The sequence below is a fragment of the Netta rufina genome, assembly GCF_964035555.1.
Source record: "Netta rufina genome assembly, chromosome: 1".
Classification (NCBI taxonomy): domain Eukaryota; kingdom Metazoa; phylum Chordata; class Aves; order Anseriformes; family Anatidae; genus Netta; species Netta rufina.
Window position 1 is genome coordinate 170894697 of NC_140123.1, and position 25055 is coordinate 170919751.

The 25055-nt window shown below is 42.5% G+C and overlaps 1 protein-coding gene across 2 annotated transcripts in view; it reads right to left on the reverse strand.

Moving 5' to 3' along the window:
* MSRB3 (methionine sulfoxide reductase B3) overlaps nucleotides 1-25055 on the reverse strand; it is an 85698-nt gene that overhangs the window by 47391 nt on the left and 13252 nt on the right. For both annotated transcript variants that reach the window (XM_084302047.1, XM_084302046.1), the window contains exons 2-4: nucleotides 19334-19460; nucleotides 6480-6588; nucleotides 4602-4679 (exon numbers count right to left, since the gene is read on the reverse strand). In XM_084302047.1, the coding sequence (XP_084158173.1) occupies nucleotides 4602-4679; nucleotides 6480-6588; nucleotides 19334-19409 (263 nt within the window). In that variant the 5' untranslated portion in view covers nucleotides 19410-19460. The remainder of the gene's footprint in view (nucleotides 1-4601; nucleotides 4680-6479; nucleotides 6589-19333; nucleotides 19461-25055) is intronic.

Genomic DNA, 25055 nt, shown 5'->3' on the forward strand with positions numbered 1-25055 from the left:
CAGATGGCTCCAAGGAAGACAAGCAATGTGCTATCTCAATTTCTGCCTAGAGGATTAGGAGGACTTAGGACAATTTGTCATCCAGCAGTTACACAGCAGACTCAAAACAAAGGCTGGTTTCAATGCTAAACAGGTGAAGCAAGAGGAAACCAATGCTCAATGATAACAACTCTACATTTTTTTTAGCTCCATCAGCCTTTCTAGGGGAGAGTCACAAAAAGCTGCAGAAGCTTTTTCAAGTTTTAAGATTCTGAACTTCTGAGCTACACAAGACCCAAGATGTGGATTTGGGGTGAGAACAGTTTGATAACACTGCCTGCTGGCTGCTTCCTATACCAGCAAGATCTTACTTAACCCAAATGAATTTTACTAAACAGAAGTTCCTGGTTTTGACACACAAAACCACAAGGTCACCAAGAACCAATCATGGTGGATGAAGTTGCTCCAGTAGTTTCATTGTTAGAGATGCTGTAGCAATTATTTCATGTAGGTTCTCCCAGCTAGATGGCTAGAGATCTAGCCTGATGACTGAAATCCTCCCTTATGCTATGGGGAAAAGAGTGGCACCATTGTAATGGCATTGCAGTATCACCCAACCATGCTTTGCTTTTGGATGGCTGAGAGATGTTGAGAGGACCAGATACAGGTCACTGAGAACTGAACGAAAACACGACATGACTACGGGTGTTGCTGTTTCTCCCAGCGCATGTACAGAATAGCCAACACCATTACCGAGAATTCCTTCCAGGAAGCAATAAAGGCAGCAGTGGGTGATTTATTGAGACTTGGCAATTCTTCCCTTGGCCCTAAAAACTGGAAACTAACACAACAATAATATTTCTTTTTTAAAGGGAAGTCATTCTTCTTGGCTTCCCAGTTCAACCCATCTATACCACACCTTTCTCACACAGCCTTGGATACGGCAGAGAACATGACTGTCATTTATTAAATACGGAATAGTGCTCCCTTACGGCAATAGCACAAGCTGCAGGTTTCACTCGGGTCCTTTCTAACCTCTGCTTGTGGACGGAATTCCATTTCTGCAGAGAATACAAGACGGTCCCTTGAAAAAATAAGGTAGATGCAAACCTTCAAATATTCTTGGCCCTTGGAAAACACTGAGGATCCCAGTGCCATCGGTGCATCAGCTCTCTGCGATCTGATGTGGAAGCACACAACATTGCTGCAGAGGCTGCCCAGCCACCATAAACCTGGCACACAGAGAGTGAGCACCAGCAGGCACAGTTCTCAGGCACCGAGGTTCTTCCTTTGGTAGATGGGTTTTCTGTCAGATCAGTGTCCTGCATGGTGACCCACTCCGGACACACCAGGAGAGGTTTGGTGAAGGGGAAGCCATGAAAAAAAAAACCACAAGAGGCAGGAGGGGAAGCAGGGCTGCTGCTTTTAGCACAAGCCTGCAGCTAGAGCAGAGTGTAACGTGAAGTGCAGCACAAGGGCTGGCTTGCAGAAAGGGAGATACTTGAGATTAGTTTATTGTGTCTCTCATTTATTGCTTTCTTTAGGCAGCTGTATGGGGATGTAGGAGACTGTCTGGCGTGAAAGTTCAGAGATAGATTAATTAGATTCAATGGCAAGATTATGGATTTTATGCATGAGCCACCTTTGATTGTGGAAAAAGTTAAAGCATGTTCTCCATAAAGCTTGGGAGGTTTCTCATAACACTAGTACAAGTAGGTAGATGAAGAGATGTTAAATTCCTAATTGTTTCTTTTATCTTTCCTGTGATAGAGACAGAGTTCTGTTTTAAAGACGTACCAAAAACCAGGTCTTTCATCTGGAGTGTAAAATTCATGTGTTCCCTGACCTCGTGTGTCACATGGTAATGAAACAACGTAAATCAGAAATGTTAAAAGTTGAAGTTTGTTAATATTACTGCTGAAGCTCCAGTCTCTTTCCTGGTTAAGCTGACAGGTCCATAGTCCAAATATATATATTTACAGATTACAACGACATGAAGAAAAAAATTAATGGACACCCAATGAGAACCAAATGGAAATGCAAGTTTCAGATGACTATCTGGAAATTAAAAAGAAAAAGAAAGAAAGAAAAAAAAAGTTCAAAAAACACATGCATGTATTTTAATTGGGGTGATGGACTTTCTTTGTATTGTACTACCACCTTACTCCTAAGGAAATATTTTAGTGATTTATACTCTGTGGGGAAAATTTAGCAAACAACATACATTTTGCATTCTCTTATCTATATTTCCTTCTCTGTTCTTTAGCTGCCTGGCCTGAAGCAGTCACCAAGGTACAAAATGTACCTTCCCTAGTTGAAGAAGTCATTATGCACTGGTATTTTCGGGTGGGTGAACCAAAGGTTCTGGCCTGCCTCTTCCTGAGACTGCTGCAAAACATTTCTATTCTTCTGCATGATGACACTGAGATCTGTGGTTCTGCATGTTGTTAATTGCTATTAATTCCTATGTTGGAGTATTTTTGAAGTGTGTAACTATTGCACTGTGTATCTTACATTCAGACCTCTGCACCACAGATCATTGAGGGCAATGACCAACACCACCCAAGGTTTGGATGCAGAAGACAGAATTGTGGTTGCAGCCCCAGTGCTAATGCCAGTTTTGTTGGGGCAGAGCAAATTATGCCTTCCACAGATCTTGCAGGTGGAAGGGCAGACCTATCAGTGTTCCTGCTTACACTGCAGTGACTGCATATATACTGAAAGAGCCCCAACACCCAACCCCAAGGCTGTACCTGGCCTCACAGACAGAGTAGATGGGCCCCTACAGCCCTCTCCATTTGTTCCCAGCCCTTGACAGCTGCTTCAGCAGAATTGGCTGAATTTGATGTGGACCAGAGGTGGCGAGAGCTCAAGGTCATAAAGCAACACAAAGATATTGGGGAGACTGGGCTAGGGCCAGCCTTGGGACACAATGAGGAAGGCTTTTTCAGGTGCCCACTGGCCTGGGAGTTATTAAAAATAAAAAGCAGCTTCCATCTTTCCTCCTCTCTCCTCCCATAAAATCCATGGGGAGTCTCAAAGAGAATCTGAAAACAGGGACATTTCCATAAAGCTCATTTCACACAGGGAAATCCAACTCATTACCTTTAACTCAAAAAAGTCAAGGCTATGCCAAAGCATACTGTGCATTTGAGATAATCACAGGTAAGTCTCCTATTGCAGGTTTTTTCCCATATTAAATGGATTGTGAAAGCAACTGGAAAGTAGTTCACATTCAGTTATGTGAACTACTGCTGTCCAAATCTCACCTTACAAAAAAAAATTACTCCTTCTGCAGCAGACGATAGAAAGGAAGCCAGTCTTCAAGGTACAAGGTGAAATCCTGGCTCCATTGTATTCATTTGCCAAATTTGACTTGACTTCAACAGAGCCAGGATTTCCCCCCTAATGATTTAGCTATAGTAAGCTGGGGAACATCTAAATGGCAGAGTAGAAAAACAGGTTATGGAGCCCTTAGATCTCCATTTGTCCCCACAAGTCAAGCACCACAGTAACACATGACGTGAGAATATTGCCTTGGCTGAGTTCATAACGATCAGTTTTCCAACTCAAAAGATTCACATTATTACTGAAGTTTCTGCAGGTAATCCTAGCAGAGAAATCAAATGTAACAGAGACGAAGTGCTTCTTTCATCTTTACAGACAGTCTTTGGAGAACAACTATCGCTGCCACATCTGGTGATTCCGAAGCTACATCAATTTTATTTTCCTTTGTAAACTACTACTGACCCAATTTTCTCTACTGTTAGTGTTATCCTGACCATCCTGCTTCATGCTGCTGTCAAGGAGTCTCTTCAAGTGGAAGGGACTGAGACAAGGTGAACTGAGGGAAAAACAACCAAGAAATGAAATTCTTCATCAGAATGAAGACAAGTGACCACGAGTATGAAAAAATGCATAACAACTGAAACAGTGCAGAACACTGCAATGGCTGAGCAAATTCATTCAGCACTGCTACTAGCACCAAATCTAGGGCAGCAATTCCCACAGTCAAAATCTAAAGATTTTCACGGAAGACACAAATTTTATTATGTCTTTCTTAATCCTTGTTTCAGTTTCCAACTCAGCTTTCCATGTGCATTAATTGGGATGGGTGAAAATCTGTTAAGTAACGTAATTTACCTGGGTTTTGTTTTCTTAACATCCTGAATTCTGAAAAATCAGCTACTTACTTCTCCATTATTGGATCCAATGCTGTAGCATGGATGCAGCATTGCCACCCAGGATCCAAATCCTAAAGCTGTTTGCTAGTAATGCTGACGGCCAGCACTCAGTATCTACGACTGCAGCAAAAGGCTGTACAATAACTTGGCATGGATGAATACAAAAATAAAATAAAAAATAAAAAAATCATTTTTTCTCAGTCAAACTCATTCTAATAATGTTATCTCACTATGAAATTTGCTTATTTATTTACTATTTTTTATTTATTGAATAATTTTACTATAGCATTATTGACTATATTGCTTCTCTTGCATTCCTTATCAGTTTGAATTACTTAAATTATCTTATACTACTACATAAATACTGGAATATATGCAAGATTATACAGCATATAAACTAAGAGACAGTAATCTCAAAACTACAATTAGTATACTCACTTGAATAAAGGAGTTCCACAAACAACACATTTGTATATTCCTTGAGCTTTGTGATGTGTGTACTCCCCCTCAAAGGCACTGGGAAAACAATAACACTACATTTTAAAAATAAATAAAGGATTTGTGTTTTTTTAATTATTAAATGTTTTAATTATTTAGAAAAATATTAAAGAAAAAAATAATAGTTTGCAGTTGTTTTTTATTAAATGAAGCAAATAAAGCAGGCATGGGAAAAGGGGAATGTCCTCATTAGTTTGCCTCAGGTGTTACGCATCATGCAAGAGGAAGCAAATTGTCACACGGTTTAAAGGACAGAACAACAACAACAACAACAAGAGGAGAAAAACTGGAATCTTCCTCTATTTGGTAACTGAAACATAAGTTTTCATAAGCATGGATTGTTTGAAATTTAGCAATTTAGCTTCATCCTATGCACTTCTCTGGGTTTGCCTTTAGAAAATGTTTTAGCAATGCATTCAGATGCTGAGCTGGAGGTGTAAAGCTCTTGGGTGTCTGCCATTGAGCAGATAATGAAGAGTCGGTGTTTGGTGAGTCCAGGATGGGCTGGCAGGGTGACAGAAGTATTGTAGCTGAAAATGAAATAATTGGTCCATGATTTCAAGCTGTGTGCGCCTTATATTTTTAGTTGAAAAGCAATATTACAGCTTTAAGGGAATATTTTTCTAAGTTAACAATCTAAGAGGCTAGGAGGTCATTCATCTAATACGAATCAGCTGTGCTAGTCCAACAAAAAGCCTATGTGCTCGGCAGCTTGTTTTTATTATCCTTTCACCCTTTTTATGAGGTCCAATTTTTTTTTATAAACAGGATTTTTAAGAATGACCTAATCTCCGATTGTTTGTGCGCATTAAATCACGTCGCTGGTCCCGTACACAAATGGGAGGGATGCGGGGCAGGAAAGCCTCGCGGCGGAGGCTGCCATCCGTCCCCGTGCCCGGCCACGGTGGTGGGGGGATGGAGGGATGGGGAGGAGAGGGGATTATCCCGCTCCTTCCCATCCGGCACATCCCATAAACATGCTCTGTCAGGAGGAGCGCTGCCTGTTAAACAGGACCCCATGTGTGGTAAAGAGCCCTTTCAGGTCATGAATGAAAACAAGCAGTTACATCATTAGGGCGTTTGGATCAGAGGTAAAGCCGGGGCCTTATGCCAAGCTCAGTGGTATAAATTAGACAACAAAAATGGTTAGGCCTTGGCAAGTTACCTTCGTGTTGGAATCAGCTGAGAGAGACTTTATTCACTAAAAACAGTCCTGGAAGCAAGTCCTTTTTTTCCTCCAGGATTCAGGGCTGGCTTCCAACGACTAAAGCCATGTGAGGGCAGTTATTGAAAATTTTTGACATTCCAACCACAAATGAGCCAATAAATACCTTCTCCACATGTGCTTCAAAAAGAAATTGGAGTGGGGTGGAAAAGAACTAAATTATGCTACCTTCTTTCTGCAGCCAAAATGTCTATACTTACAATGACCACCTTCAAAACTTCAGCGTCCTGGCACGGGGCCATTTCCCTCGTGGTTCTGCTTACTGTGATGTCTTCCAAAAAGTGTACCTAAACCGCTATTACTTCCACACATTTTGTAGTAAACTAAAAACAGACTCTAAACATAAGCCCCGAGACTTTATAAGACATACAGTGTTCATTAAAAGTCACACAAGACCCCTGGCCGTGGCCTCCACGCTGCAGATGCTTGTCTTTTCGGTGGTGTTAATTTGTAGGGGTTAGTAAACAAGTGCAGAATTCCTGGAGAAAAAAAAAACACGTTGCTGGGGAGGATGAGGAAGCACCAGCGAGAGGAAAGGGAGAGAAGAAGGATGCCTGTGTTTCGAGGACCTCGCTCCCTTCGCCCTGCCTTACCTTTCGGTCCCCTTCTCCTGAGTGACATGGTACTGCAAGGGTGTCAGCCGCTTCCTCAGCTCCTCCTGGGAAAAGACCACCTTACAGTCTTTTTTATCCCTACATGACCCTGCAAAGGGAGAGGATATGGGAGAAGGAGCCTTTTTAGCTTAAATCCTGAATAATTGCTTTGGCAGACGGCCACAGCATAGCTTCTGCATTCACTTGTCAATGACCAGACCAGTCCCTAATGCACGAAGAATGGCTCAGCTGAACTGCAGCTGATTATTTCTTCAAATCCAAGTTTAAAAAGAATTTTGCTCGAGAGCCAGGTGATTCCACTGGAGCAGTGACAATGTGCTACAGCCAAAGCCCTTCCGTGTGTTGCGCACACAATCATTCACAAGAAAGTTACATTTCCCAACCATTAAAAAATAAAATAAAAAAAAAGCTGCAAAAAATAACTACAACCGAAATGTTCTTTACAAGACATCTATATTGGAGACTTATGGTAATGGGCATATGATGTTCAGCCACAACATCCAACGATTTTGTTACCCTTTAAAGTAGCTCAAAATGAATCTTTAGAATTCAAATACGGTTGATTTAACTTTTAGTAGCATCCTAGTCCTTTTACTTTATAACAGTAACAGTTGGATCTTTTCCCTGCTGAAGCACTGGAATAGGAGCCCCAAGGAGCAGGTCATTTCTTTGCAACAAGAGGCACCAGGTTCAATAGTAAAGTTGCCTTAATATTTAGAGTTGCTATTGAAATTACCTGTCTTTGAAAATCTCATCTTATATTTTGCTTAATTCACACACAAAAAAATCCAAGGAGCACATAGGGATTACTGTAAAAAACATTTGTATAGTGCAAAAAAATCACATTATGGAAAAAAATTAATAATAGGGTTGCTTTTGAGAATGAAAACTCCCAAAGTAATAACAGAAATTACCAAATATTAAAATAACTTTGATATTCTCTTGCAAAAAATGAGCTGCCACAGTACGGCAGGTAAAAAGCGCTCTAATTATGACAGTAATTAAAATATGTTACAATTAGAGAAAAACAGTCCCAACAAAAATATTTTTTGCTAGTAATGCATATACACTCATAAAAAGACCAATTGTGTTCCCAAAGTAGAGGGAACAGAGCTACCCATCTGTATGTCATTTAGTACAGGAGAGGCAATGGCAGGTTTAAATTACATGGTATTGGATTGCAATTTCCTAACATTGGATGCTTTTCTGCTTTTTTACCTTGAGTCATTACTAAGGAGTGTTCATAAAAAGTAGCTTAAAGCACAGATGCTTGCAAATCATTTAAGAAAAGATGTTTCTTTCTTCCTCCCCCTCTTCTTTTCCTCATTTTTTTTAATGTGTGGGGGTGGGTGAGTAGGGGAGAGAGAAAAAGAATAATGCTGTTGGTCACTACTGACTAACCCTAGGAAGTATTTTCAGGAAGAAAAAAAAAAAAGTAAAATTGAAAACATCTGATTGAAGTAAATAGTGCAAACATAAAAAGCTTTACTAGTGAAAGAAAGGTATTGAAAAGCGACTTTATTTCATAGATTAGAAATTACTTTTGATCTAAACATTCTTAAAAACAGATTGTTTTCCACTCCGAGCCATCTCATTAGCTGTGCTGCAGAGCCTGCGTTTTAATGGCAAGCTTTGAAAGAGCGCTGCTGTATGCCTTTGTTAGCTTCAATCTTATTTGGGAGAGGGATAAAGATTTCATTCCAGTTCTCTTTGTTTGTCTTTCAAGAACCACTAAGGCAGTATTCACACAAATTTTGCAGGAATGTGCCCTGTGCCATAGCTTACAAATTATTTGGTTTTGGTGCACTTAAAGGTCACCTTCCAAATTAGCAAAATTTTCCTACATCCTGGCTTTTCAACCTTAAATGTAAATATTGTTTCCTAACTGTAAGTGAGGTTTGTTCTTTATAACATTTGGTTGCTTATTTAAAGATGTCAAACTTTGGAGGTTTTTATTCTCACAACGTGCTGGGCTCTAGGACTAATAAGTCTTTCAAAGGATAGCTAGCAGGGAAAGGAAGCATATGCATTATATAAATAACTATTGTTATGTTGCACTATGCAGTTCAGAAAGAAACTGTTTGAGAGCTGGTCTTCCATCTAATATTTCAGTACCAAAAAATGAATCAGGAGAGCAGCAAGGAAGCCTACAAACCAACACCTCTTCACTTTTAAAAATATCTTAATATCTTCCTTTTTTTTTTTTTTTTTTTTTTTTTTCCCAGAAGATCATTTGCTCTTTAGCTATTCCAAAAAAGCAAACTAAGCATAACCCCGTATTGAAAAAAGTCATGCAAAACATTAAATGTTTTACGGAAGAGCCAGCATTCCCTCTTGGCTCTCCTTGAATTAATTCTCATCTCTTTCAGAAATGTTCTTCAACCAGTGGGCTCTTCTATGCACAAGGAAATTTCTATATGCCACTTGAATCCGTGACATAGATCAGAAGTAGGGAGCATGTTATAAAAGATTTTTCCCCGTCACTTTTAATAATTAACTGCATGTTTTACGATACAGACATGTATTTATGTCTGCAGGGGAATCTTGCTAATCTGCCTGGGAGTAAACTGCAACCTGCCCCAGCAAAGGTCTCTGCAGGTTTCTGATTTAATGCAGTATACAGCAGCAAAAAGCTATGGTTGCACTACAAATCAGAAAGGAAATCTCTTGGTCCAGCCCTCGGCATTAAGGAACAGCCCTCTTCAGTCAGTTGAGCGTACTCTTTAACTGCTAGCAACAAAAAAGAAAGGGTCAGCAAACTGAGTGCACTGTTTCCATACTGCCAAGGAGACAGGGAGGTAATGCAAGACTGAGCCACAACCGGAGGGTGGAAGGATCCATCATCTGCATCATGGCTACCCTACAAGCATCAAGAAAATGCAATATATCTTAAAAACATCAGGATGGGATTCTGGGAATGGAGTTGGGAAGAAACTACCATGCAAGGGGGGACAAAAACGCTCAACCTGCAGTACACGATCAGCCACCTCTGTCTGGGAACCTCCTTTACGGGGTATATGGGAGGTCTGCTCCAGTCAGATCTGCCTCTACCTGGTGCGGGGACAATGTAAAGCTACTGACATCTGTGTGCAGCTACGAGGGAAGCTTTGACGGATAGAGCTGCTAGCAAACCCAGTGGGTTGTTAAAGAAGGGAATAAAGGTGGCCCTGAGTGCCTTCCCCAAAGGAGGGACCCAATGTGGCCTTCTTGGAAGGGGTCCCATGGGCAACAAAACCCTCCTGGGCGACTTTGGCCTGAAGCAAGGCTCTCCACTCACTTGTAAATGCTACTGCTCGAGGCCAGAACCATCAGTTTTCCATCAGCGTGATTACATTACAAAGGTAAGGCTAAATTAAATAAGCCTAACTAATTTATTGAAGATCAGAGACTTTGGATTCATTTGGTCTACCTCTGGACTCCGAATGGGACCCAACTTGTTCTCCAGCGGTGAAGTACTCCTAGCAGTGCCTTTCGAGGAGCTGGGGACTTCCTCCGAGAGACATCTTTTCCTACAATGCACGCACAGGTTCTGCTCCAAGATCCGAGTCCAGATGAAATCTTTCCCATCAGTTCACTGTGGTGTGCCCATTCTCCTTGGTGCTCATGGGGGAAGCAGTGCACACAGCCCTTCCAAACCAGGCACTGACGTTTCCACTTCAGGCCACCTGCCTTCAGCCTTTTTCCATGTGTTCCAGCAGTGCTAAAAGCTTCTGGGATCTTGGAGCAGGATGGAAAGCCTCTCAAAGACAAGGCCAGGCTCACAGATCTTAATGCATAAATATTTTTTAAAAAGTTCAGGAGGGTGAGACAAACAAAACCAGAAACACTTCTGGAGCCTTTGTGGCGTTCCTGTACTTAGGAATGGCTTTTCTGAAAAGAAATGCGATGTGTGCTGCAATTTACTATTCACCCACAGACCGCGGGCATTTTAGAGTTCAGCTCTGGAGTCTGGAGGCCTTCCCGATAAAAATGAAGTGAAGAGAAAGTATTTGCTGGGTGTTGACCTGATAATGAAGACATTAAGCATCTCACCTCACATATAAATTCCAATTTCCATCGACCTTTTCAGACCTGTGGTTCGTAGCGCCGGTGAGCAAGTGCCATTTCCTTCAATACCACCGATCGCAAGGAAACGAGCAACAAGATACGTCCAGGCAGACTGACACGAGTTAGCAGACCATTACTCCTCACCACTCAGCCCTTCACCTGCTCCGGCGTGCCGCAGGGTGTCGAGCAGTGTCTGACGTGCCCTGAAATGCCCTGGTGCTTTGCCTGATGGCTTTCCTTCCTGACATCGTCTTTTGAACCCTCCTAATGATTTTCTCTTCTGTCTTGTTGCTTCCCATCACCACCAAATGAACTCAGCTTTTCAGCTTCGTGGAGGACATGGTATACATTTTCCTCTTCCTACGAATGCTTATGTTCCACCAGCATTAATGGACATTACAGTCATGCACCGAGCACACGCCATTAAGACTTCCTGAATTAAATACAGCAAGATCAAATGTTCCAGCAGAGCACAGCCATATAATAAATTGGGCTTCCAGTTTTCAGTACTACTCCTTTTAATATACCTGAGCGTTTTTTTAGGGGCCTTGCAGCACGTTTTATTATTCATACACCACCACAGCCTCAGTCTACAGAAGGGTCTGTGAATGCAAGTAAACCTGGCTCCAAGCACACATCTCCCTGCTTCCCAAAGCCCATCCCTCTGCAAGTGGGTTGGACCTTACTCATCCCTGGTAAATTATCTCACACTGATGCTAAGAGGAATCCTGCAAGGTTAAAAAATATTCGTGTACATTACTTTACACAAATACCCTTACAGACGATATCCCTAACACTCAGGTTTATTAAAATGGGAATCTCTCATTTTTACTCTTTTAAATTTTGTTTACACAGTTTATGCTGCTTGTTTAGAGTTTTGCCCCTCTCTCTCTGCTTGGGAAAAGGAGGATGGACGGCTCTGTTTCACTTCTGTTTAGTCTGTCCTCTGCAGCCTTTAGTCTGTAGCCTACTGCAAACAAACCGGGAACTGCTGGTCTAGTTAACAAAAATTAAAAAGGGAAACAACTCTTGAAAATGCAAATCAATGCAAACATTTTTGGTCGGCCTGTAAATTTGAATGCTATGTTTTACAAAACCCTGCATTTGATGTCATAGATCTTTATGTACTCCCATCACAAGCCATTTTAAACCACCTAAGCACGCGGCTACCTAGGAGAGATCCTACAAAAGAACTCAAAAAAGTGGGAGGTCAAGTTTAAGTAAAATCCAGACTTGGTAATTAAAGAAACCCTGTAAATGTTCTACACATTGAAAGACAGATCTGTGGTTCTTCTCTGAGGGATGGCTCCTTTGCTTTCTTGCTGTAGGTAGCTAACTCCCACCCGCTGCTGAAATACCATTTGCAGTTTCATGCAAGCATTAGGAGTAATGGGGCGAAGACCATTTCCACTACATTGTGCGTTGAAAATCCAAAAGCTGGGTACCAGGACAACAGCTAAAATTTTGGGTCAAATGCCAGGTTCTTGTCTTACAAGAACAACACCAAAAAAATTTATCCGTCTTTAAAAAAAATGGTTTGCTTAACACCCAGGAGGGTCACAGGGCCACGAGGGAAGGGCAAGCCAGCTCTGGGCGAACTCGCAACCTTCCCATGCAATCGAGCAGCAGTCACCACGTTTCTTTTTTTTTTTTTTTTTCACCTGGTCATCAGCATGGCTGCTGGCTTGTACAGATGTAAGTATTCCGAGTCACCATAGGAGATCTACCACGTAAGAAAACAACCTCGACTCTACCTCCTTATCTTGCATTAATGCAATCCACGACATTGCCAGTCCTGGCCCCACAACCTCTCAAGCTGCAAGCACCGAGCACTCCAGCGTCAGCTTGTGCTGGTGCAGGGGGGCAGAGCTGCCCTGGGGCTTTCCAAGCCCCCAGCTCGGTCAGGATGGCAGCAGTAGCAGTGATGGCAGCATGCAGCGGCTGCTCAGCAGTGGCTGGAGAATAGAAGCACCTTCAATATCGTGGAGAAAATCCTCGTGGCATTAGAAGCTGCCTGTTTGCTGTGATGGCCAAAGACGGGGCACAGGGCAGCAGAGCTCTTTGCCTTGCTCTCGGATGCAAACCAGGCGAGACAAGATCAAGATCTACGGGTACAGCAGCGGGGGCAGGAGCGTTTATAATGATGGATTTCTCTTCCTCTCTCCCCTATAGATAAAGAGACTTTTGTTTTGCTGATACGATCCTAGCACCTTTCACAGGCACTACATTTGTTTAAATTAAAAACAAGAAAGGCAGAGACACTGAGCACTCTGTATCTGGTCAGTAGATTTCTGTCAGAATCAATAAGAGGGGGCACGACATATGGAAAGGCATTTTATTAACGGCAGAATTAAGCTGAATTTAATAAGAGTGCTCTATGCTACCTTTTGCATTTAAAATATTTCAGTGAGCCATCAAAATAAGTTTATTCACACGGCTTTAATAAAGGTTTAACCCTGCAGCGGAAACAATTAAAAAGTCAGCATTTGCCAGCGGTTACCGCAGTGGTGTGTAGCTTATTGTAGCGTTCGGGCTGTTGCTAAATCCTCCTGCTGCTTCCTCTACAATAGTGATGTGTGGCCTGTGAAATGAGCACTGCGTTTCAAGACCCGAGGTGCCGCCGCCTGTGCTTGGGCTGGGGGTGGAGGAAAGGAGCGGGGTGGGGGAGGTCCCTGCCCTCCTCCAATTCCAAACAGCAGCCCCGACCTCACCCCGTGAAGGAGTCGGCTGACTCTGGACGTGCTCCTGGAAGGGCCCTGTTAGCAAAGAGGCAGCCAAGGGACAGCAACGGGCACAGAGAGCAGCGGGCGCTGCCGTGTCCTGGCCTCTGGTCCCCGTTCACCCCCTGAGCTGTAGCCACCCGTGTGCACCTAACAGCTGACTTCTGGCAGCTTCTGTGCCTCGCTGCCTGACTCCTGCTCCGTACCCTCGATGCCCTCTCCACGTGCCATCCAGTTCCCTGCAGGCACATCCCCTGGGTGACCCACTGGATCACCTCCTCCATCGCTTCCAGGCTTGGTCTGGCCAACTTGAGGGTTAACACCATAAGCATCTCCTGAAATTGCACCTTTTCTTGCTTGCCCTCCTCCAGCTTTTCACCAGATAAGATCTCCTTCCTCTTTGTGTGCTGTCATCTCTCCTTTACATCACATTCTTCTGTTCGTTATGCACTCCTCGGAGGAAGGACAAAGCTGGGAGTTGCTTTTAATCCAAGGGAAAAGAGTGGAGGCAGCCCTGAAAGGGCGTCTCAGACCTCCTGTTAGACACTCATAACTAAAAGAGCAGCTTTTCACTGGAGCCTTTAAAACACAGAAACCCAGTTAGTGCTGGAACGTCACCTTTCACATCCATCTTTTACATTACATTTCAGCAGAAAAAGCAGAGAGCCCGAGTTGCACAGGGCACAGCAGTGGAACAGAGGAAATTTATGAGCTCCCAGAATTAAAACATTCTTGCAAGAAAGGCAAAAATGGCTTGTGGTGGGTCCTTTACGGGAGCGGGGAGGGAAAGCAAATGACCTTAAGAGATCCTTCAGGGAATATGTCAAGGAACTGGCTCTGTGCACAGAGCTGGGAGCACATGAAACTTCTCCTCATCCCGTGGTACTCAGCACCACAGACCCCCTGCGAAGCCCCTGCCCAGGCGAGGCACAGGCAGAGCAGAGCCTCTGGGTAAGGGAGAGAATGAGGAGGAGAGCAAAAGTCAGCATGACTGAGGAGTTAAAAAGGAGACAAAAAAGGGTACCCAACCTGGTGTTAAAAAAAAAAAAAAAAAGTACATTAGCAACGGATTTCTGGTCTTCTGTATCATCCCAATTTTTGCAAGCATCAGGCATCATAAGAGTATCACTCCCAATGAGATATCCACAAATAAATTTTGTTTCAAACTGCAATAAATAAGATATTTTAGACTGAATATTATTATACAAAATAAACATTTGTAAATAAAACATACACATAAACATATATATTTAAGCAATACCAACATTGAATATAGTTCCATTCAAACAGCTAAACAAAGGTAATTTTTTAAACCATTCTCAAGCCATTCAAAAACAATAACTTTATGCTCTGTTACGATAAAGCAGCGTTCTATGGTCATCATTATCACTATGAAGCAAAAGAGGCATACGAACACGATTATGTATTAATGGCAGATGAACAGCTTTACATGCTATTTGCTATTGTGCTCACATAGTGCATGCTCAAGCATTTACCAAACTGATAATTCTCATAATCCCTGGGAGGGAGCGAACCAGGTAATTTGCAAGACTGTATTTTAAGTTTAAAAGAAATTTCAAATTGATATTTGCTATTCTTAAAATCATTATTATATAATTAGCTTCATTGAAATGAGTTTTGATTTTTGCCCCCCAACCAGTTCTGAGGAACAGGAACACCCATCCGAGACCTTGCATGACACATGTAAGCCCAGAGCAAATTTCTACATTCGAGTTATAAACCCCAGAAAATAGGGATTTATAACAAAAACATTGACAGGCATTTAACCATAGCCATACTAGAGGGTATTGTTATACAACATATCAGTCTCACTTTTATTTTCTTTCAGATCATGTGAAGAGCCATCTGTAATAGTACGTCTCTGGTGATACAAATTACGGAAAGCTATAGGAAAGTTAAAACATTCATTATGGAAATTACATCTCCGAACATACAAACATACAATATGAAACGTTTTCAGATATAACTTGAAACGCACAAAATTTAAAAGCAGCTAACGCTCTTTGAACATACTAGACTAAGATCTTTTCTTGGCTTTTCTTTGCTGAGGCCAGATCTGGCAAACACTACGTGCACAGATAATTTCACTGACATGAGCAGTTTGAGAGTTCAGAGGGACAAACGCATAGGAATAAGTCATGTACGTAGCTGTTTGCAAGATCTGCTCCTAAAAGTAATCCTTTATGTTAACAAGATTACTACTAAAAGTCCAGTTCTGAGAGTCAGGAATTTTCTGTTCACAAGCTCTTCATTTCAATTTTATGGAAAGACATTATACTGAAACTTGGAATTAACAACGGTTTAATAAAACAAATTATGAGAAACTATACCATAGATATTTATTTAATAAAGACTTACACCATATGCCCAGCACCATCTTCATACAGATGTGTTGTATCTTAATCTAATCCTAGAAAAGCATGTTTTCCTACTAGCAATTAAACACTTCACAACAATTTAATATTATCTAGGACTTTATTGTTTCATACAGGTCCTGGAAAAATATAGCAAGTCTACTCATGTAATGTTTTCATCATTACTTTTGCTTAATTTTACAAATACCATAAATCTCTTTGATCTACAGGAGAAGCAAAGCCAAATTATCTCATGCAAAAACGTGATTTAAGCAGCACAACATTCAAAGTGTTAAAGAAATAAAGGAGATTTTTTTAAGAAATGAGAACCAATAATAATTAAAAGACACAGCAAAGCAAAATAAGGTATCTCTTTATATTTTGGTGGTCTGCTACAGAAAACATATGTACATGGAATCTGCATAATCATTATTTGTATCAGTTACTTGATGGTATGCACTGAAGCAGCTGAAGTATTTTTTACATTAAAAATTTTGCATTTGTTTTTGTGTTTTCAAAAAGAAAAAAGAAAAAAAAATGAAAAAAAAAAAAAAAAAGGCAAGGGTTAATTTCTTTTAATTTCTGTGAACTAAATCCTGGCAGGTGCTGAATGCATCCTACATTTCCAAAGACATTATAACATTCAGCTCTAATACAGCATGCTCAAGAAGTGACACTTCTAAGTCACACAAAGAATAACAGAGCTGCAATCACTGCTGGAAATGAGATCTCAAAGCAACGTGAACAGAGTTTGTGTACAAGCACAGCTTTACATGATTTTTCCCCATGCTCATTCTTTTCCTAAAATACTCCTAAATGTTCATGAGGTCTCAGGGCGTACTTTAGGTATGAATGACTCCTAAATGGGAAGCTTTTCATATAGTTCAGGGTGTGCAAAACCACATATGCTTGGTGCCATCTGCTGGGCCTGCAGGGCTACGGCCAGGCTTTGCAATGCCTGCTACGAAAAAAGCGCTGCGCTTAGGGCAAAGCATGCGCTGGCTGTGCACATATTGAAACGTTTAGTCCTAACTTCGGAAAAGAAATATTTTTAAAATACAATTTGGAAGAATGCGTCCACACCGCAGGTGCTAATATACCAATGGAGAAAGAGCAAGTATAAACACTTCTCTGTCCCAGTTATTAATTCGGTTTATGAGTAGCCCAGCATAACTCACACGTGCTTGCAAAAGTGTCTCAAGGAAGAGAAAGGTCACCCTATTCTAAGATACTTCTTAACACAATTTCATTCATTTAACTCGCTTCTGATCTACCAATATGACTGTTTGTTAAATACAAACATCACGTGGCACCATTTTGCTCCCTGCAGGATGGTCAGAGGTACCATTACAAGCACAGAAACTGAAAGGACAGCTTCTCATTGAAGTCCTTGTCCTGCAAATATTTAACTGCATGCAATTTGAAAGTGCACTATGAAGCCCAATTCACAGCTAGGCAGTGTTTGTCTCGGCCAGAGCCTTTGGCTTGATATTTAAGCTTGAGGATGAAGCCCCTGCCAGCACCTTGCTCCTTTATACTAAAGGGACAGGGGTTCCAGAGGATGAGCAAGTCTCCTTTCATATCAGATTTTCCATACAGGCAGAAGCAGACAAAACTGCACCATTTCAGACTGAGAGGATACACGGCCTGAAATGATATGGTTGCAGAGCCGCAGTTCACACAGAAATGGGTGGTGGGAAAAAGCACTAATAGAGTGTAATGGTAGAAAAAAAGTCATGAGAACTTGGGCCGTTTTCTGTATATTCAAAAGTTGAAGTCACAGTGGATTGTGGCATTTAAACAGATGTTGTCTCTCGATCTCATTCCCATGTTTAATCTGATACATGCTATACCATTTACTTGCAACCCCCTCAGTACACCACACACAAAAAACAAACCAAAGGCAAAGCAAGCCTACACTCATTTATAAGCAGCTGGGGAATTTAGATTACTCTTAAAATATGTGAGATATGTGATTGTATATTATTCCACTGTTAGCAGATGAATTTTGGTTTGGAAAATACATATATACATATACATATATATATATATATATATATAAAAGTAGTTAGCCAGTGGAACTCAATCTATTAATGTTTGCACAGTTATGGATCAAATGGACAGGAATAAGCAGCAGCGCTACTAGCTTTTTATTCCAAAATGTGACTACTGGATTATGCCAGAAAAATGATTTGACAAAGTAAAACAGGTACACAATAGAAAAACCTCCTACAGGCTGCGTTCCTAGCTCACCAACTTTGAGATCCCCTTTCCGGAGCAGGGACAAAATGGCCAGCAGCCCGGCTGCCCCCTTTTTAAGGTAGACACCAGCAATGTGAGCACACATCAAACGGTGCATAACAAGGGCTAAGGAAATTTGCTTATCCTATATTTTTAGGATTTTAAATCTGGCTCAGCAGCAAATAGAACAGGAAACAAAGGTCAGGCTGACACAATGTGGGCTATTCTCTCTCTTCCTCAATATGTGTTTGCAGCTCCTATCTAGGTTAATGGGAGTTTTGTGCACATGTGGGGGAAAACAGAACACAAATGCTGCAAAAATTGGACTCAGATTTAGTTCAAATAAAGTGTAATCAGCTTTAGAAAATCCATCAGCTTGAAAACTGATGTCTTATCACTGAAAAAATCTTTAGAACATCACCTCCATATGCTTGTTAAGTAGAGCTCTGGAAAAAAGTGCTTAGAACATTTTGCACCCTTATGAAACTGTTGTGAGTGCAGTACACGCACCCAAGCTGGTTCTTATTTGATGTTTCAAATACTGATCAGACAGAATTGTATCTTTTTTTATTCGGTTGTCAAGAAAATTCCTAGTAACATTCAAAATTCACTCACCGTAGCTTTTATTTTCTCTCACATGCCCACATATACTGACATTACTAGGCAGATATTACAGATACTGTTTTTGTCCAAGGGAAACACAAAATACTTAGGTTTAAGGTATTAATCGTAACGGTAGTTCACAGAGATGGGGTCTTAAGGCAGCTTTCACAGACCTAACAGCAGACCTTGGACATTACAGGAGAAGTGCAGCTGCATCTGGGCATTAGGTTGCATGTTACCATTTAGTTAGTTATTTATTTGGAGAAGTGTCATGTAACTAAAGAATATGCTGTCAGAGGAAAGAAAGAATTACATTTTAAATTCTGTTCACTTGTACATAATTTTCAGTGCATACATATTTAATTCATACTAATAATTTAAAAAGGGACACATCAAGTGCAACTATAGCACACTTTCAAAGATTTTGGAAAACTTCTTAAATCACCTGGTTTAACAGTAATCCATATTCTAAATTCTGTTAAGTATTCTTTTTAAATATATAAAAATGGCATTGAACAGAATTGATCTTTAGTTAATTCCACTGTTTTTGCCAAGAATGAGGAAAATAATTAAAAAAATAAATAATAATAATAAAAAAAAAAGAGGTAATTAATTGGACAAGGAAGACAGACAGCATTGCCAAGCGTTCTATTATCTAGGATATGGAAGCCCTCATCCAAGCCAATGACTTTTACCAGAAACAAACAAACAAGTAAACAAACTTCTGATTCCAAGGCAGATTTAAAGACAGCAGAGCAACCCATAGCACACTGTTTCCTGCAGCAGAGACACCGGTTCCTAAAAGGGCCTTCATTACGCATGACACAACAAGCAGCACCCATTCAACCTGAGGGAAGCCCACAGGCTCGCAGGGCCACTGGCTGGCTCTTTGTCACCAAATGCAGCAGGTTGAATGCAGACATCACTGTGATATCCTCACCAACAAAACCAGAGGCAAAGAACAGGGGCAAGAGCTGAGTAGGGAAGAAAAAAAAAAGAAAAAAAAAAAAAAAAAGAAAAAAAAAGATGAGAACAAATTAAAACATCAAAAATGTTAAGATACATCCACAGAAAAAAAAATAAAACAAACAATGCTTACAGTTTTATCCAAGAGCATCACAAAGGAGTACCATTCTAAATGAACCTTTCTTAGCAGGTTTCTTCTGATCCCCCCTTTAAAGTTTGGATGTGTATTACATGGTATTCTGTGGAGCATATTGCTGGGCCACCAAGTGAGGGAGGGGACATTTTTGTGGGGGGCATTCACAACAGATGCCTAAGATACCTACCACAGAGCAACCTGTATGGTCAGAAGTGAGGAGGCACTGAGGGATGCCACTCAGGGCCTGAGGTAGGTGGCAGGAGTCCTGCTTCAACATCCAGTAATGCAGGACAGAGCAAAGGGGCAGGCTTTTCTATTTGTTTTTGAAAATACGATCAAGCTCCACATTTGTGAATGGTGAGTGCTAGGAACCAGTCCTTGCTAAAAATTGTTCTTTTGATGACTTGTCTGAGGAACGTGACATCACACTGTAATAAACTTCCCAGTTATCTTAAACCCCCGACTTCTTGTTTTAAAGGCAGGAAATAATTCGCATTGTAAACTGTCCATGAGATATATTTAAACAACCTTCCGGCCAGTTTAAATATAGAAAACGGAGAGATGGCAGTCGCAAGATTTTATTTGAGAAGGATTTAATGCACGAATACCAATTGTTCCATTTACCCCACGATGGGAAAGAGGAAACGCAGCTGCCTCACAGCGCTGGCTTCAGAGGGTTACGGGACATCGGGGCCGCGAGCCAGCCTCCACCAAAGGTGATCCCGAGGCTCTCGGTGACACGGCTGGAAGCAGGATTAGGCCCTAGGGGGCTAATGAGCAATGTGGCACCACCACCAGCCTCCTCCGAGCTGCCTCCCTCTGTTTCTGAATATCACAGCGAAGGAGCCGCGGGACGCGAGCACCCAGAAATGAACTGAGGAATGGTTTTGTCTTGGGCATTTCCTGGATAAGATTAAGAAGCCGATCGCGGCTTCTTCCGACCCCCTAACGAACAAACGCGTAATACACGGTCTTATATATTACCACATCACTCTGGAGTATATCTGATGGAAAACTGCTTGTATTAACATGCCTGAACTCTGACTTCTCCAAACTAAATTCGCTGCAAAACCAAAACATTTTTGTGTTACTAAATGGAGACAAAAAGGAGGGGGAAGGTAAGTACTGCACAATGAACAGCCTGAGAGGGCCATTAAACATAAATAAACATGTCATTTTCACGAGTGACTGCAGGACCGGTTTAAAAAAAAAAAAAAAAAAAGGAGGGGGGGAAAATTCCTCCAGAGCAGACTACCGACTAATAAAAGATCAAAGGTCTGTCCGTAACGAACACTACAAATAAAAACGTGATTTTTTTTTTATTATTATTTTTTTTTTCCCTCCCAGCGACCTTCACCGCCAGGAATAAAGGGCACAGTGAAGGCGTAATTACTGGGCCAGGCTGCAGCCTCGCCGCGCTCCCGCAGCTGATCATAAAACCCCTTCTTCCCACCCTGCCCCGGCGAGCGCGGGGCCGGCCGGCCGCGGCCATCTGGCTTGTGTCAGCGCCGGCGAGGCCGGGGGAAGCGCGGCGCTGATGTCACTGCGCGGGTCAGCCGGGGAACAAAGGCGTATTTTTGCCCTTAAAAAGCTGGGGTGCCCCAGCAGCGGGGGCCTCCGGCCCGCCGGCGGGGGTGATTTATGGCTCGTGCCGTTCCCGCTCCTACTGAGATAGCCCGGCCCCATCTAGCGGTCGGCGCCGCGAGAAGGCCTCGTGAAGGACGGGGCCGGCATGGCGGCCGTGAGGCCGGCCACAGAAGCACAGAATCACAGAATTATCTAGGTTGGAAGAGACCTCCAAGATCACTGAGTCCAACCTCTGACCTAACACTAAAAAGTCCTCCACTAAACCATATCCCTAAGCTCTACATCTAAACGTCTTTTAAAAACTTCCAGGGATGGTGACTCCACCACTTCCCTGGGCAGCCTGTTCCAATGTCTAAAACCCTTTCGGTAAAGAAGTTCTTCCTAACATCCAACCTAAATCTCCCCTGGCACAACTTTAGCCCATTCCTCCTCATCCTGTCACCAGGCACGTGGGAGAACAGACCAACCCCCACCTCGCTACAGCCTCCTTTAATATATAGCGAGGTGGGGGGTGGTCAAGGCCAGCCCCAGAGGGCTGCCACCATCCAGCCATCCCCAGGCTGCTAACACGGCCTCGTGGGGCTCCTTGTCCCCATGTGGCTACACCAAAGCCCAAGCCACCGGCCTGCAAACTTGGTGGCACTTCAGCCACCTGGCCTTGTCTCAAAATCCCCCTTGCTCTGGAAGCCAAGCTGGGTGGCAAGGGACGGCCCCAAGGTTTAGCAAACCCTGCTCTGCCTCTGTGTGGGGACTGAAGGCAGCACACCATGGGCACGACCAGAGTCATGGTCTGGTCTGCGATGCTGACGTCTGCCTCATGTCATGGCCCTGCACTCGTGCCCAGCTTGCAGGCTGCCAGCAGCTTCAACAGGAGCTTTGTTTTCTGCAGAGCTCACCAGACAGCTTTGTGATAGCTTGGCTTTGCCACAGCTGGCAGCGCAGAAAGTTTTTTGTGGATGTTGTTTCCAGTCAGGAGCATTCTCTGCTATTTTGGAGGCCAGATACCAAAGCACAGCCAGACCTTTCCCCGGATGGCTGGGCTCTCACAGAGCTGCCTATAGGAAGCCCTACACGTGCCTATGAAACATCTCCTCATGCCACTGGGCACAGGCATCTGATGAAGCACGGGGCAGACACGAAGGCATCATCCCTGCTCTGTGCTTCGTGCTCCATCGGGCCTGCCAAACCTGCTGCTTCGTCCCGCTGGATCTACCTCTCCAGACCAAACCCGCTCCACCCCTCCCGATTTGTGAGAAGTAAACAGGATCATAACTCCCTCGAGTGTAAACAGTTTAAAGGAAATGATTTGAATTTGCCAAGGATTATAAAATAGATCTTGACCTCTTGAAAATGTCAAATATTTCAGTGTTCACCAAAATGTTGTTATTTAGTCTCAAGTATTCGTAAAGACTTGGAGGATATATAAGTCCTGAAAGCCCAATAAAATATAACTAAGCATTCATGAAAGTATTTTATTGCAGTTAACATATTTTATTCTTTTATTGCTGACGTTTTGATCGCTATTTTTATTTACTCTGTACATTACAGCAGTGCCCAGTAGTTTCAAGTAGGACTGGGACCTCCCGGCGTTAGGTACTGCGTATACACAAACAAAATCCCTGCTGCAGGGTGCTTACAGGCCAAGATTAAAAACTGCTTGTAAAGAATCAGCAAAGGGAAGAACAAAGTCAAAATCATTACGATTGATGCATTTGGTTTGAAGGTTAGATGGCTTTGATGGAGAACAACAGTGACGTAGCTCTGCTAGGTAAGGAAGCCCTGCTTTTCCTGCAGTCAACGCAAGCTTGGCTGTGTACTTCAACAGCTTTAGGAACTGGGTTTGCACCACAGATCTCTTAGACAGGAACAGCCAGAGCATGACAAACATAAGAAGGAAACACCATCCTGTACGTATCTGTGCTGGTGGCTTAAACTTCTGTCCTGCGCCCACCTGGACCTCGGTGGGGCCAAGCAAAGGCCCCACACCACAGTTCAAAGCACTTGCCACAGCCCTGTATGATGGCACCGTAACGTGAGGCTTTCCCAGTGGGACAAATGCTCCGAGAAGAGCCCAGTGCCAAACTGACAAGCCTGGGTGTTAAGACCCCTGTCAGGTCTGTCCCAGCCCTGAACACAAGCCCCGAGCAGCCAGGACACCACTGGCTCTTCCACCGCTGTCCCCGCTACGTCATTAGGGGGGATTTGGGAGCCTTCTGTTAGAATTATAAACATCATAACTGCGGGAAAGCCTTCCTTGTAGGATGCTGACATCCCACAGTTGACAGATGGTGAAGTGCTGCCCGCTTTCAAGACCTAGATCGGCAACCACAAATGTTGGGAAATCACAAGTTAGGCCCCAAAATAAACAAGATTTGTTAAAAAATAACGTAGGGGGGGGTCTTTCAAATTTGTCCTTCGGAAATGAAACATTTTGTATGTACTCAGGTTGTGTTTTCTCAACCTCTGTCTGCAGCTAGACAAATTTCTCTGGGGGAAGGCCAACTTGAGAGATAAAATTCTGATATTATCACGTGTTGCTTTTAAGAGCTGTAAGAGAAACATCAAGGGTTCTCAGGAGCTGATAACACTATTGTTTTAAGGTTTTCTGCATTTAGTTTAGTTTAGTGTTTCTCCTGAAAACCCCGGTCCAGATTCCTAAAATTACAAGAGAATCCCAGCTCTCACAAGAAAAACGTGAAGTTTCAGCCCTTTCGCAGTAAATTAAATAATAACAGTAAAGCAACTGGACACCAATTCTTAAGGGAACAATCTTTTTTTCTTGCACCAATAATGAGACCTCAATAGTGTGAGACTTCTACTTTTTTTTTTTTCCCCATTTCCCTCCCCCCCAACCCTCAGTCTCTGGCCCCATTTTGAGGACAGGAAACAATTACAGATCCCTACATGCTCGCCAGAGAGCCAGGCTCCTATGTCAGGAATTTCAGTGTCACTGGACAAAGCAAAGGAGCAAAAATACTGCCATCCTGGAGAAATCCTAACAACTACAAGTCAGAAGACAGTAAAGGCCTGGGAAGTTTCTATGGTCAAGTGTTACAGTAACAAGTTAATTTTAATTAGTATTTGTTTTGTTAAGTTTCTCCTGTCGAGCAGAAAGTTCAAACAGTTGCTTTGCAAAAGTTTCGGTTTGTTTTGTTGTTGATTTAAGTCAAAACCAAACAAACTATAACCAAATGTTTCACTGATAAAACTTAGTGAAATATTTAATATATGCATTTATTCCAGTCTTAGCATTTGGATTTATTTTCTGTTTTCCAATTTGGCTTTTGCTTACTTAAATCTGCTGCCAGACAGAACAGCGCAACCACCGGGCTCTGCAGGAACAAGAAATGCTGCTGAGAAAGCACCATATGAGCAAAATTTTTGGTGTTTCATGGACTTCTGAGTCTAAACAACTGTTTAGTCCCTAGCTACTTTTCCTTAACACAGTCACTGCAAATGCCAAAGGCCCTTGGTCTCTCCTGCTCCCTCGATTGCATCTGAGAGTTTTTAGGGTCTTTACCATTTGGGCTAGACATCTCAGGTTGTCACGGTATGTGCCAAGGGTGAGGGCAGAAACAATGTTTAGCAGCTTACAGAGAGATATTTAATGGGGTCTGATCCAATGTCCAATACAGAACTGCCAGCCACGCAGGAGGATGGTACACAGCAAAGCGTCTGAGGAGGGCGATGAGGACAGACAGTCATTTACTGGAGGAAGAAGGGAAACATTCGCATTCCCCCCGCTGATCCCAGAGGGTCTCTGGTCTTTCACCAGCCATGCAGTTCCAAATCCTTCAACTTTGGAGGGATTATGCTAACCTTTCTCCATGCCAAAGGTACTTTCCCCACATACATATGCCTTCCTGCCTGGGTGAAGATC